Source organism: Monodelphis domestica, chromosome 1 (assembly GCF_027887165.1).
Source record: "Monodelphis domestica isolate mMonDom1 chromosome 1, mMonDom1.pri, whole genome shotgun sequence".
NCBI lineage: Eukaryota > Metazoa > Chordata > Mammalia > Didelphimorphia > Didelphidae > Monodelphis > Monodelphis domestica.
Genome location: NC_077227.1, coordinates 525,184,592 through 525,198,420, shown reverse-complemented (window position 1 = coordinate 525,198,420; position 13,829 = coordinate 525,184,592). Strand labels below are relative to the sequence as shown.

Here is a 13,829-nt window from a genome sequence, read left to right as displayed (position 1 = left end):
TTCTAATAGAGAAATGAAGAGACAAAGCTTGGGATTTTGTAGAATTATTATTTTCTACAATGCCACAAATTTTATTCATTCCATTTGTATAACTCTTCCTGTGAATAAGCTTCATAATGGATACAGTTTCAAGAAATCATCATCTGCCATACACTCAGTGATAAATTATACATTTATGTAGTAACCTATGTTGAGGGAACATATTTTAGTATATCTGATAATATTCAAGAGAGCTTCTAACACAACTGATCCAAGAACCCATTCACTAAAAAAAATCCACTTACATAATCATGTGTCATCTTAGAGGTGTCAATCCTGAGAAATTAAACTATTGCCATGCCCAAGGAAGTGGGTTTTCTAAGACAGCCAAGTTCTACCACACTATCTTTCTAATAGAAGATGTTACACAGCTCTATTTATTCCACTAAGAGATTAAGTTAAAAGAAACTGAAACAAAATAATTTTTAATTCAAAATTGCTTAACTTTCCAAGAGTATAAATCATTGCTTCTTATTTTAAGAGATAAACAGAATGGCTCAACATATCGGATACTTCTTTTCATTGCAGTCTCTAAGGGAATGTCTTGATTGAATGAACACATATTTATAAAGTATATGATTTGCAGAGGGAGAGGATGAAACACATATTGAATAAATATATTTCAAAGTGATATCTTGATTAAATATTGCCTAAATGATTTTGGGGTGGGCGGAAAGCAGTCTTTTACTAATAACATAAACTCTCTTTGGGGGGAGTGTTTTTAAAAGAATTCTAAAAACTCACCCACACACCCTTGCCCATCCTGTGGGGCCTGAAAGCCCTGATAACAGAGACAGCGGAAGGAGCCAGCTGTATTGTCACAGAAACCGTGACTGTCACAAATTGTGTTGTTTACACATTCATCAATATCTGCAAAAAAGACATTTAGACATCAGACACAATAAGAAGGCAGGTTAATGAACACAGGACATTATTAACATATAGATAGACACAAAAACCAATTATGCATATATTAATATTTCAATTAATATATGAATGCCCTAAATATATATCAAAATAAAATTAATGTACATGATAGCAATGCCTATATAGATAATAATTTACAAAAATTTAACATGTAAGTAAAATATTTTGCCTGATATCAGCCAAAATACTTGTTCCAAGGAAAAATATTCATTTAGCCAGAAAAATCAAAGCAATTGTTACTGTCAGGGTCAATATTTTCTAAATGTTTCCATCAATGATTTTCCATGGGAGTGCATTTTGCCAGTGGAAATATGTGCAAATATTTTCAAATTTTGGCTATAATAGGTACAAATGTTTCTAATTCTCAGACACTGCCTACCAGAGGCTCTTTTATCTACCAACAATTTTTCATTTGTCCCTGTAGACTTTGGCATTGACATACTGTAGTCCTGGCATTTAAAGCAAAACAAAACAACAACAACAACAACAACAACAAAAAACCAGGAAATGAAGACAATGGAATGTTCGGTTATACTAAGGTAATATAATTAGCTAACCCCTGTAATCTAAGATAAAAGAAGGCACATTATCACCCTATCTATTTGTGATCAAGAATCAATCCATATGGCTATCTGCTCTTCCAAATCACTCAAGAACAGTAATAGTCAAGGAAATGAGAACAAACCAACCCTAAAATATCACTTCATATCCAATATGAAAAAAATGACAAAAGAGTTAGTGTTTGAAGGGAAATGTGAAAATCGGTCCATTGCAAGTATAGTTTACCCACAGGAAAATAGCAGCATAATATATCATTTAATAACAAAAATAATAAAAATTACAAGATTACATAGTAACAGACAAAAGTTCAACAACATACAGCTGTTTTAAACATGGTGGCCCCAGAAATGACAGAAATAAATATACCTATTGCTAATATGATAAAAGCATCTAATAACCAATCAAAAATAAACCTTTGTTAAAGACCTATATACCAGGGGATATAAAAAGAGGCAAAAGGCAATCTTTGTCCTTAAGGAGCTTGCAATCTCATGGGGGGAGTTAATGTGCAAACAAATATGTAGAAAGCAAACCATGTACAGGACAAATAGGAAATAATTAACAGAAGGAAAGCAGTAGAATAAAAAGGAATGTTAAATGCTTTCAGTTAACAGAGGAGATTTTAGTTGTGTCTTATAAGAAGTCAGGTTAGTCAGTAGGCAGAGTTCAGGATGGAGAACATTTCAGGAATGGGGGACAGCTAGAGCCCAGAGCGAATTGACAAAGTATCTAGTTTGTGGAACACAGAGGCCAATGCCACAGGACTGAAGACCACATGTTGAGAAGTAATGTTCAAGAAGACTGGAAAGGCAGGAGAGGGCCAAGTTATAGAGGACTTTGAGTGCCAAATAGAGGGTTTTGTATTTGATCCTTGAGGTGATAGGGAACCACAGGAATTTTTTGGAGGTTTAATTCAGAAGTTTATAATAGAAGAGGCTGACATGACTGAATCTGTGTATTAGTAAAAATGCTTTGGTAGTTGAATGTAGGATAGATTGTGAAGGGGAGAGACTCGAGGCAGGCAGATTTACCAGTAAACTATTGCAATAGTTCAGGTATGAAGGAAGTAATGAGGGCATATGCCAGAATGACGGCAGTGTCAGAGAAGAAAAGGGGGAAATATCCAAGAGATGTTTGCAAAGATTTACTCAACAGTCTTGGCAATGGATATATGGGTAGTGAGAGATAGTGAGGAGTTGAGGACAACTCTTAGATTACAAGCTTGAGGGTTTCAATGCAATAAGACAAAAAAAAGAGAATCATTGAAGAATTAGAATGAAGCAAAAGTATCTCCTCTTGCAGATAACATGAAAGTATATTTAAATTATTGTGGGGACTCAATGAAAAAATAACCTTAATAACTAATAACTTTAGTAACATCAGAAGGATACAAACTATATATATATATATATATATATATATATATACACAAAGCAAAATCATCGGGATTTCTTTATCTTATAAGACAAACATCAAAATGAGACAAATTCAATTCAAAATAACTACAAAGTTCATAAGATAAAGTGTTTAATGTATGAAGACACATATTAATAAAATTATGAAATATCCTTTATAGAGGACATGATTTGAGTGTTTTTACTATTCATAGTTAAGACTGTTTAAAAAAATAAAAGGGAAAGGGATGTAATGTTCCACACAGAGAGGCTTGTACCCTTAGGTATGGAGAGGGGGAAGGAGAGGAGAAACCCCCCTTCCTCAAAGAGGAGTTCAGGGGAGATAGCAGCTGTAATGGGTTGGCTCAGAGAGAGGAGAGGGGGTTTGAAGATTTTCCCCCTTCTGCCTTCTCTCCTTAGCTAAAGCTGCTCTCCCCAATTCACTCTTGTCCCTCTCCACTACTCAAGACCAAAAAGGTCTCCCCTTGATTGGGGAACAGATAACTTTTAATGTTAATTCAATCAGGTAATAAAAAAGGAATAACAGGCAGGGAAGAATTTTGGGAAAAGTAAAGTGGGGAAAGGGCATCCCTGTCTCTATCTAAACCCTTTCCCTCCCTCCTCAAGTTTGGGGGGAGCTCAGGCCTTCGCAGCCTGAGCCCCCCTGAGAGAAGTCAGGTTGACTCACCCCTGGGCAACAGGAGCTGGGGCAAAGTCTGCTCAGGTTTCTCTTCAGAAAGTCCCTTCAATTGGAAAGTGTTGGGGGGAAAGATTTCCAGTAACCAGCAAGAAAAATTGGTAACCCTCAGGAGAAAGGCTTTATCCACCTTCTCTCTTTGGTGTCTCAAGACGGAGAGACCCTCACTATTCTGCCAGAGTTTTCTCTCCTCAGGATTCCACCCCTGGGGCCCCTCCCCTGTTGAGGTGATCAATTTCACATACTCTTCAGTCTGGCACTTTTTCTATAGTGCCAGTCTCTATCACAAATCCTCCATTTCCTATTGTTCGTGCCAGTTACTTATCTTTTATGTATATCCTAATCTATCTATGCTACTTATTGTTCCCATCTAACTTTCCCTCTCCCAAAATAATAAATCTTATACTAATCTGTCTATTTGCTAATATAAGTTCCTATCTTATGCTAAGACTGAGTTGTGGGAAGAGGGTTAGGATTATGTGCCAACAAATTTTTTTACAATACAACAATTTCTTAATACAAAATATTGCAATCAATATAAAATTTAAATCTTAAGTAAAATTGAACTATCCTATGCCATATATAATGCTAATTCCAATGTAACAATTCATAACATTTCTAGGTATATATATATATATATATTAACTTGTATCTAATGAAATCTAATTTGTCCTGTCCCTATGTTACCTCTCTAGTTACAATATTCCCTTTTCCACCATAAACTACTCTGTCCCTGTCTATTTACGGTTAGTATTTTAACTCTCCTTTCTATCTATATTATTGGATTATATAATTATATAATTTATATATATATATATATATACATATCTGCTATTTTTACACATTTACATATTTCACATGTTATTTATATACATATATATTTTCTGGTACTAGAGATCTATTTACAAATATACAATTTATGGCATAGCCCCTAATGTCAATGTGAAATTTGTTCATGTTCTAGATATGTCATGGTGGATACATATTTATTCCAATGTATATGTGGATATACTTCCCTATATGTAAAGTTAATATGATCGGCAATTAATCTTACATGACCCATTTTCCCAAAGTTCATTTCCCTTAATGTCTTTGATTCAAAGTTCTTTCCATTTGTCCATGTGTCTTCCATCCTTTGGTGTTGCGTGAAGCTTGTCACAAGTCCAGGGTGCCTTCTCCTTTACAGGACACATATTTGCCTGTCATCTCACCTTGAAAGATGATCTCAGGTATCCGGGACTATGGGATCATTCATGTATGTAAGATTAACGTGTGTGTGCATGTAAGAGTGAACATTTGGATGCATATGAGTGAAACTTTATACAGGATATATGTGCCATCCTCATGTGTGCAAGTGAAATTTTTTTAATGTAATGAATGTAGGTAACTTTCTTAATGTGTGATTTTAAGGCGATTATTCTATGCCTATGTGGTTGATATCACAAGACATAAGATAATAAAAATAATGGCCTAATTTAATTTATAAATTTAGTGTAATAATTTTAATGAATGTGTAATTTAATGCAATAAATTAATACAATTTTGCACAATAAATAGAATTTTGTAAAGAATCTGGAAAAATCTTTGCATAAAATATGTCTGAAAAATATTCCAAATAAAAAGTGAATTCTCATAAATACATAAACCCAAGAGCTATTGCTAAAGAGATGAATAGATTGGGGGTACAATTTTCAGAAAAAGAAAGGCAAATAAATGAATAAAAGTCCTATGAACAAAAAATTCCAATTCACAAAAAAAATAATGGACATGCAAATAAAAATAATTCTAAGATTTTACCTTGCAATCAGCAATTGGCAAAAATGACAAATGACATTCAATTTATAAGAAGGGCTGAGGAAAGACAGGCATACAAAGATACTGTATATGAAGAACCTTGAATTCATCCCACAACAATAGAAAACAATTTAGAGTTGTATTACAAATACATTTTCCTTCCCTTAAACCTGGTGATATCACCACTACACAAATACCCCCTAAGAAGTCAAACTCAATAAATACACTGCACATCTATGAAAATTCTTATAGCAGTCAAAAACTGGAAATTAAGTTAATCCCTTCTGATAAAGAATGGCTAAACTAATTGTATGTAATGGTAATGGAATATAAAACTTGAAAAAAAGAACAGTGAAGTAGAAAGAACTCAGAGAATAACAACAGTATAAAGGAAAGCAACATTAAAATATGTTAGAACTTGATAAAATGAACTGATCTATCTTGATGCCACAGGACTGACTATAAAGCATATATGTCTCCACTTTGTCTATTACAAATGTGGAAAGATACACATAGTACATGACCTATTAAATGCATTAGTTTATTTTGTTAAACTGAACTTTTGTTTTAAGGAAAGCTTTGTATTGGCATGAGTGAGACACAGAATTGGGAAGTGCCATTTAGTAAGAGTGGGAGTAGAATAAATATGTACCACAAATCTAGTGCATAACTATGAATAATTATGTTAATAAGAACTTAAAAAGCAGCAAAAGTAGAACAGTTATATGAATGTACTGCTGGAAAAGGAATGACCTAGTCCAATCATTTTGTCAAACAATTTGGAAATGCATTAAAAAAATGATCACACCCTTTGACTTAATCAGGCAGCTCACACATACTAGTTGTGTGACTGTGGACAATTCATTTAACTTCTATTGGTCTTAGTTTCTTCATCTGTGACACTGTTATAATTATAACAATTAAATCTCAGGGTTGCTATGGGGATCAAACAAGATATTATTTGAAAATCATTAAGCAAAGTGCCAAGCCCATCACAGACACTTAAAAAATTCTTCCTTCTTTCTTTTCTTCTTTCTTCCTTCCCTCCTATAGAATTATTTATGTAAAATATTTCTATCAATACAATTTCTAATAGCAAAAATCTAGACACATTTTTGAGTGTGTGTATGTACCCAGTGACTGAGAACTAGATGAACAAATTATGGTATATGAATATAATGGAATAAGCACTATGTCATGAAGAGTAGATATGAAGAATTAAAAAAATAAGGAAGAAATATTGAAAAAAGCAGTTCTCTGCCTCAAAAAAACCCCACCAGTATATAAAATTATCACAACTATGAAAAGAAGATAACTTTAAAGGCATAAAAGTCTAATTAAAATTTTAGAAAACTTGATCTCAATTTATAAAGCATACCCTCTTTGTCTTTTCTTGTGAAAAAACTGAAGTATTTTAAATACAAAAATACATCAACAAGTTCACTTAGGAATACAGTGTTTTAAATAAAGGTTACATATTACATTTTGCAATCACTAATAATTTGTATTCAGCATTTGCATATAATGATTCTATGGAGAATCTGTATAATGAATTTAAACAAATATTTTGCCTCCCATACACAAATAGGACCATCTACTATTCCCCCAAATACTCTATTTTCCTGCTCAAATTTCCAGCTCAAATTCCACTTTTTCCATTGGCAAATCACCTAACCCATCTTGGTCTCAGCTGTCTCATCCCAAAATGAGAACAACAGACTTCTCATGATACTTCAAACTTTATTAATATATACTATACTCTTATTATCAAAAGCTTTCTCTGTGTCCAGAGATTCTCTGATTCATCCAACTAGAAGTAACACCTTCACCCTGTAGTTCAATAATCTTTTATAATTATTTATGTATCTTTCTCCTTCCCCTTAACATATTGTTAGTTCCTTGAGAGCATAGGTCATGACCTGTTTATCTTTGTACCCTTCAGAATATTTAGGCCAGAGTTGTCATATTGGTCCCTCAATAAATATTTGTTGAACTAAAACAAAAGTGGATATGTACCAAAAGAAGTCATTATCCCATGGACTGCTGCTATTTTTAGGCATTATGAAATCAGCAAATGTCAAAAAATGGAGCTTTAAGCACCTTAGAGATCATTTCATCAAATACAATCATTTGACAGATAAAAAAAACTGATTCCAGATATGGGCAAGTGACTTGCTCAGAGTTGCACTGCTAGATGAATAGAGGGGCAGAGGATTATACATTTAGCACTAAAAGAGACCTTAAAGGTGAAGTCCAAGCTATAACCACTCTGTTTTTAAAATGAGGAAACTGGAGACCAGGAAGTTTAAGAAACTTACCTACTGCCAAAGAGGGAGTAACAATCAGTCAATAAATATCTGTTGAATACATATTATACCCCAGCAATAGGCAAAGTGCTCTGGACACAAACCAAAGATTGTCCCTGATTTCAAGAAGTTTACAGTCTAATGGGAGGAGGGGAGGAGGCAACATGAAAACAATGAAATTCAACAAGATGTGTGTGTGTGTGTGTGTGTGTGTAAGATAATCTAGAGACAGTCAACAAAAAGAAGGCAATACTGACATTAAGGAGAACTAGGAAAGGCTTCTTGTCACAAGAACCAAGATTCTGATTCCAAACCCTGCATACTACCCAATGTACTATGCTGCTTCCCTAACTCACCTATAAAGGATTTCATCAGTTTAAAGATTTTCACCAATGGAGATTGAAAACTAACTCTAAGATCCATTTAAACAATTTAAACAACTCCTAAGGTATATGCTGAGACACACAGTGGTCAAAAGATTTGTTTGCCCTTGACCACATACTTAGTATCAGCAAGGTAAGCTTTGAATTCTGAGATTCCTGAGCTCAACCCAAGCACACTATCCTCTATGCCACATTGCCTTCATCCTTGCTCTGAGACACTAAACTCCCTATTTTTAAATATTTTATACACAATCACAGGATGTGCTTGAAATGACTTGATTAAAGTAACATCTTTCAATCTCATCCAGAAATGTTTACATCTTTATAAATCACTTGGATGAAGACAGAGAATATGCTTATAAAATTTAGAGATGACAAAAAGCAGGAAAGGATAGCTAATACAACAGATACCGGAATCAAGGTTTTAAATTATTTCAGCAGGCAAGACTGCTGGACTGAAACCAAGTTGAAATTTAACAAGGATGAATATAAAGTCTTGTATTTAGGTTAAGAAAATGAACTGGACAAAATACAGGATGAGAAGACCTGCCTTAGTTGGCAACTAAGCATTTAAAAAGGAAAAAGGGGTTTTAGTTGAATGCCAGATTCATACAAGTGTGTGATGTATTTGTTTTTTTTTTTAATACAACTAAAACTAAAATATTCTGAAATAGCATGTGTAATAGTATTGGGTCAAAATTCAAAGAACCAATATTTGGACTGTTTTCTATGTTGATAAAGCTGTAATTCACAGCAAATTGTTTAGTCCTAGGGGCCAAGTTTTAAGGAATTTTGACAAAGACTGAATCCAGCTAAGGGAATCCAGGATGGCAAGGGAAAAAGTTGGCACTGAACAGTGGGCAAGTATCAGTTTGCACACCTACTGCTCACTATGAACAAGATAATTGCTGGCAGATCCCTGAAAAGCACTCTCAATTTCTGTATATTTCATCTCATATCACTGGGGGATTTGGATAGAGAAAGAGGGGAATCTGAGGCAATTAATGTGAGGAAGAAAATGCAATGAAAATTTGGGTCAATCATTTTCCTCATCACAAGAAAACTGAGAGATATTTTAAACTATAATATAGGAAAGAGACAATTGGATTTGAAATTAGAGGACCTAACCCTAACCCTAACCCAAAATCCCAAAGCTAATTTCTAATGGTAATTTCTTTACAGTTTTTCAGATAGAAAGTGATAGTAATTAACATTGAAGGTAAAGATTTGTAAAGAATCTGGTCTCCTGGTGTTGAAAAACTAGTAAATAATATTTTATAGAATCTAACAGTTTCATGTTGTCAATAATGAGCTGAGGTAATATCTTTAAAATGCCACATTTTCTTCATCTCTAATCCTAAATGAAAAAAATAATAATTTCATTAGCATTTTCTTTGATGATGAGTCATTTAATGTTTTTCCCCATTGCCACTATTCCTATATCTACAGCAACAAACATTGTTTTTATTAGGGTTAAAATAGTATTAAAAAAAAGACCTGAATCTTGATAATATATAGTCTATTTTAATGAAAGCACTGACAAGATGCAAGCTTCATTAATGAACAAATGAAAGTTATTCCGGTGTGTTTAAATGGAATTTAGAAGATAAAACTATTTCATATATCAACCTCACACTAAGTCATTCTCAAGTTTATCAGGAAATATTTTTCCTCTTTGTTTGACATTTAATATTTTGCTAATAACACTGAGTTAACTCTCTGAAGATTTATTAGCAAAAAATCAAGAATATCATTTTCAACTATAATGTCATCCAAAAGATGAATGATTTTCCAAATTTCTAATGGACTATGCAGATGTATTAGGCATGTGAGTGCATTGGCTACTGATTCTGCATAGAAATGATCCCAATTCATATTGTCTTAAGCAAAGGAAACAAAGATTAATTGGGCATATTGAAAATAAATAGGTAAAATGAATTGCAAGAACAAAGAAATATAGATAACTGAATAGGTTATTACATTAGAAAAAGCCTTAGATTTGGAGCTGAGATATCAGTATACTATTGTGTACTTTCTAGACCAAGTTATGTCCCTTAGCACCTCTGATTCTCAGTTTACTCTTATAAAATAGGGATTACCACAAATGTACTATATGCCTCACAAAGTTGTCAGGAAGAAAATGCTTTATAATGTGGGTGAAAACCATGATGTAACAACAGGGTTATCCTGACTATCATAAAGAATTATATTATTAAATTTGTGCATGTGTTCATTTTTAAAGGGGCATTGAAAGGACAGATAGGCCCCAAATTTGGCTAGCTTTGCTAACCTATGTGGAATATCATGCCCAGATGCTTTTCACTTACTGCCAATGGATCATGAACTTTTCTAAGCAGACTAAATAATATACTTGCTCCTTCCCCATCACTTTGCATTTATTTTGTCTGTTAGACATTGATTTATCTGTTAACACACTGTTTTCTCCGAGAAGTTAAGAATGGATTTTTTGAAGGGATAGGGATTTTCACACTTTTGCATTTCTATTTCCAATGTCCAACACAGTACCTGGTAACAGAGTAGATGTTTGTTGATTGATCATTTCTGACAGAGATGACATCACAAGCTGGGCCAAGAAAAAGTTATTTATCACCAAGAAATACATAATAATGAAAGATCATACCTGAGGCAGGTTCATTAAAAGGCATATAGCCAGCAACATTTATTTCTCAATTGACAAGCATTTATTAAGCACTGAGTATGTGCCCAGTACTGTGATAAATCCCAGAGGTACAAAGATAATGAATAAAAATAATCCCACCTCTCAAAAAATTCACATTTTATCACTCTAATGAACTGAAATTTGAACAGATACATAAATACCATACTTTAAAAAAAACTTATTTCTATATTATTAATATTTGCAGTAGAGGGATCATTTAAAGTCAAAATCCCCAATGATGTCCCCATCAAAACATGTGATCAATTATGTTTTTCTTCTACCTTGCTACTCCCACAGTTCTTTCTCAGGATGTGGATAGCATTCTTTCTCATAAGTCCTTCAGAATTGTCCTGGATCATTGCATTGCTATTAGTAGAAAAGTCCATTACATTTGATTGTGCCACAGTGTATTAGTCTCTGTGTACAATGTTCTCCTGGTTCTACTCCTTTCACTCTGCATTAATTCCTGGAGGTCTTTCCAGTTCACATGGAATTCCTTCAGTTCATTATTCCTTTCAGCACAATAGCATTCCATCACCATCTGATACCACAATTTGTTCAGCCATTCCCCAATCAATGAACACCCCCTCATTTCCCAATTTTTGGCCACTATGAGGAATGGCTATATATATATATTTTTTTTTTGGTACACATATTTTTCCTTATCATCTCTTTGGGGTACAAACCCAGAAGTGGTATGGCAGGATCAAAGGGGAGGCAGTCTTTTAAAGCTTTTTGGTCATAGTTCCAAATTGCCTTCCAGAAAGGTTGAATCAATTAACAACTCCACCAGCAATGCATTAGCATCCCAATTTTACCACAATCCCTTGAACATTTATTATTTTCCTTTACTGTCATATTAGCCAATCTGCTAGGTATGAGGTAGTACCTTAGAGTTGTTTTGATTTAATTATGAGAAATTTAGAACACCTTTTTATGCACTTATTGATAGTATTTTTATTTCTTTATCTGAAAACTATCTATTCATGTCCTTTGACCATTTGTCAACTGGGGAATGGCTTGATTTTTTGTACAATAGACTTAGCTCCTTATAAATTTGAGTAATGAAACCTTTGTCAAAGCTTTTTGTTATAAAGATTTTGCCCAATTTGGTGCTTCCCTTCTAATTTTGTTTGTATTGATTTTGTTTGTACAAAACCTTTTTAATTTACTGTAATTGAAATTATTCATTTTACATTCTGTAATATTCTCTATCTCATGCTTGATCATAAATTCTTTCCTTTTCCATAGATCTGAGTATACTATTCTATGTTCACCTAATTTACTTATAATTTCCCTCTATATTTAAGTCATTTACCCACTTTGAATTTATATTATTATAGAGTGTGAGATGTTGATGTAAACCTAATCTCTCCCATTTTTGTTTTGCAATTTTCCCATAAGTTTTTGTCAAATAGTGGATTCTTGTCCCCAAAGCTAGAATCTTTGGGTTTATCATACAATATCTTCCTGAGGTCATTTACCCCAAATCTATTCCATTGATCCATCCTGTCTCTTAGCCTGTACCATATTTTTGATGATCGCTGCTTTATAGTACAATTTAAGATCTGTTATTGCCACTGTCCACAATTTTTTTCATTATTTCCCTTAACATCTATGATCTTTTGTTCTTCCATATGAACTTTGTTATAATATTTTTCTAATTCAGTAAAAAGTTTCTTCATAGTTTGATTGGTATGGCACTAAATATGTAAATTAATTTGTGTAGGATTGTCATTTTTATTATATTAGCTCATCCTACCCATAAGCAAATAATGTTTTTCCAATTATTTAGATCTAGTTTTAATTGTGTATTTTGTAGTTGTGTTCATATAATTCCTGTGTTTATCTTGGCAAATAGATCCCTAAATATTTTATATTGTCTAAGGTGATTTTTAAATGGAATTTCTCTTTCTAACTCCTGTTGCTGAGTTGTGTTGGAAATACATAGAAATGCTAATGATTTATGTGAGTTTGTTTTGTATCCTGCAACTTTTCTAAAGTTTTTGATTATTTCCACTAGCCTTTCAGTTGATTCTGTAGGATTCTTTAAGTAGATAATCATATCATCTGCAAAGAGTGATAGTTTAGCCTTCTCATTGCCTACTTTAATCCATTCAATTTCTTTTTCTTCTCTAATTGCTATCACCAGCATTTCTAATACAATAATACAGGTGATAAATGGGCATCCTTGCTTCACTCCTGATCTTATTGGGGATGCATCTAACTCATCCCCATTGCAGATGATGCTTGCTGATGGTTTTAAATAGATACTGTTTACTATTTTTATGAAAGACCCTATGCTTTCTATTCCTATGCTTTCTAGTGTTTTAAATAGGAATGGGTATTGCATTTTGTGAAAGGCTTTTTCTGCATCTATTGAGATAATAATGTGATTTCTGTTGATTTGGTTATTGATATGGTCAATTATATGAATGTTTTTCCTAATATTAAACCATCCTTGCATTCCTGGTATAAATCTTACCTGGTCATAGTGAATAACCCCTGTGATAACTTGGTGTAGTCTTTTTGCTAATATGCTATATTGGTCTATAGTTTTCCTTCTCTGTTTTTGGTCTGCCTGGCTTTGGAATAAGTACCATATTTGTGTCATAAAAGGAGTTTGGTAAAACTCCTCCTTTGTTTACTTTGTCAAATATTTTGTATCCTATTGGGATTAGTTGTTCTTTAAATGTTTGCTAGAATTCACTTGTAAATCCATCTGGCCCTGGGGATTTTTTTCTAAGGGAGTTCCTTGATGGCTTGTTCAATTTCTTTTTCTGAGATGGGATTGTTTAAGTATTCTATTTCCTCTTTTTTTTAATTTAGGAAATTTATATTTTTTGTAAATATTCACCCATTTCATTTAGATTGTAATATTTATTCTCATATAATTGGGTAAAATAGTTCTTAATAATTGACTTCATTTCCTCTTCTTTAGAGGTGAGGTCACTCTTTTCATCTTTGATACAGTTAATTTGATTTTCTACTTTCTTTTTTTAATTTGATTAGCTAGTATTTTATTTTATGTGTTTTTTAAAAGTACCA

The 13,829-nt window shown here is 33.1% G+C and overlaps 1 protein-coding gene across 23 annotated transcripts in view; it reads right to left on the bottom strand.

Annotated features, from left to right (window-relative positions):
* The window catches only part of LTBP1 (latent transforming growth factor beta binding protein 1), a 459,359-nt gene that overhangs the window by 46,104 nt on the left and 399,426 nt on the right, over window positions 1-13,829 (bottom strand). For 15 of the 23 annotated variants that reach the window (XM_056813250.1, XM_007476052.2, XM_007476053.2 and 12 more), the window contains one exon: window positions 784-909. The exons of the other annotated variants lie outside the window; for them this stretch is intronic. In XM_056813250.1, coding sequence (XP_056669228.1) covers window positions 784-909 — 126 coding nt within the window. The remainder of the gene's footprint in view (window positions 1-783; window positions 910-13,829) is intronic. 23 annotated transcript variants of the gene reach the window in all.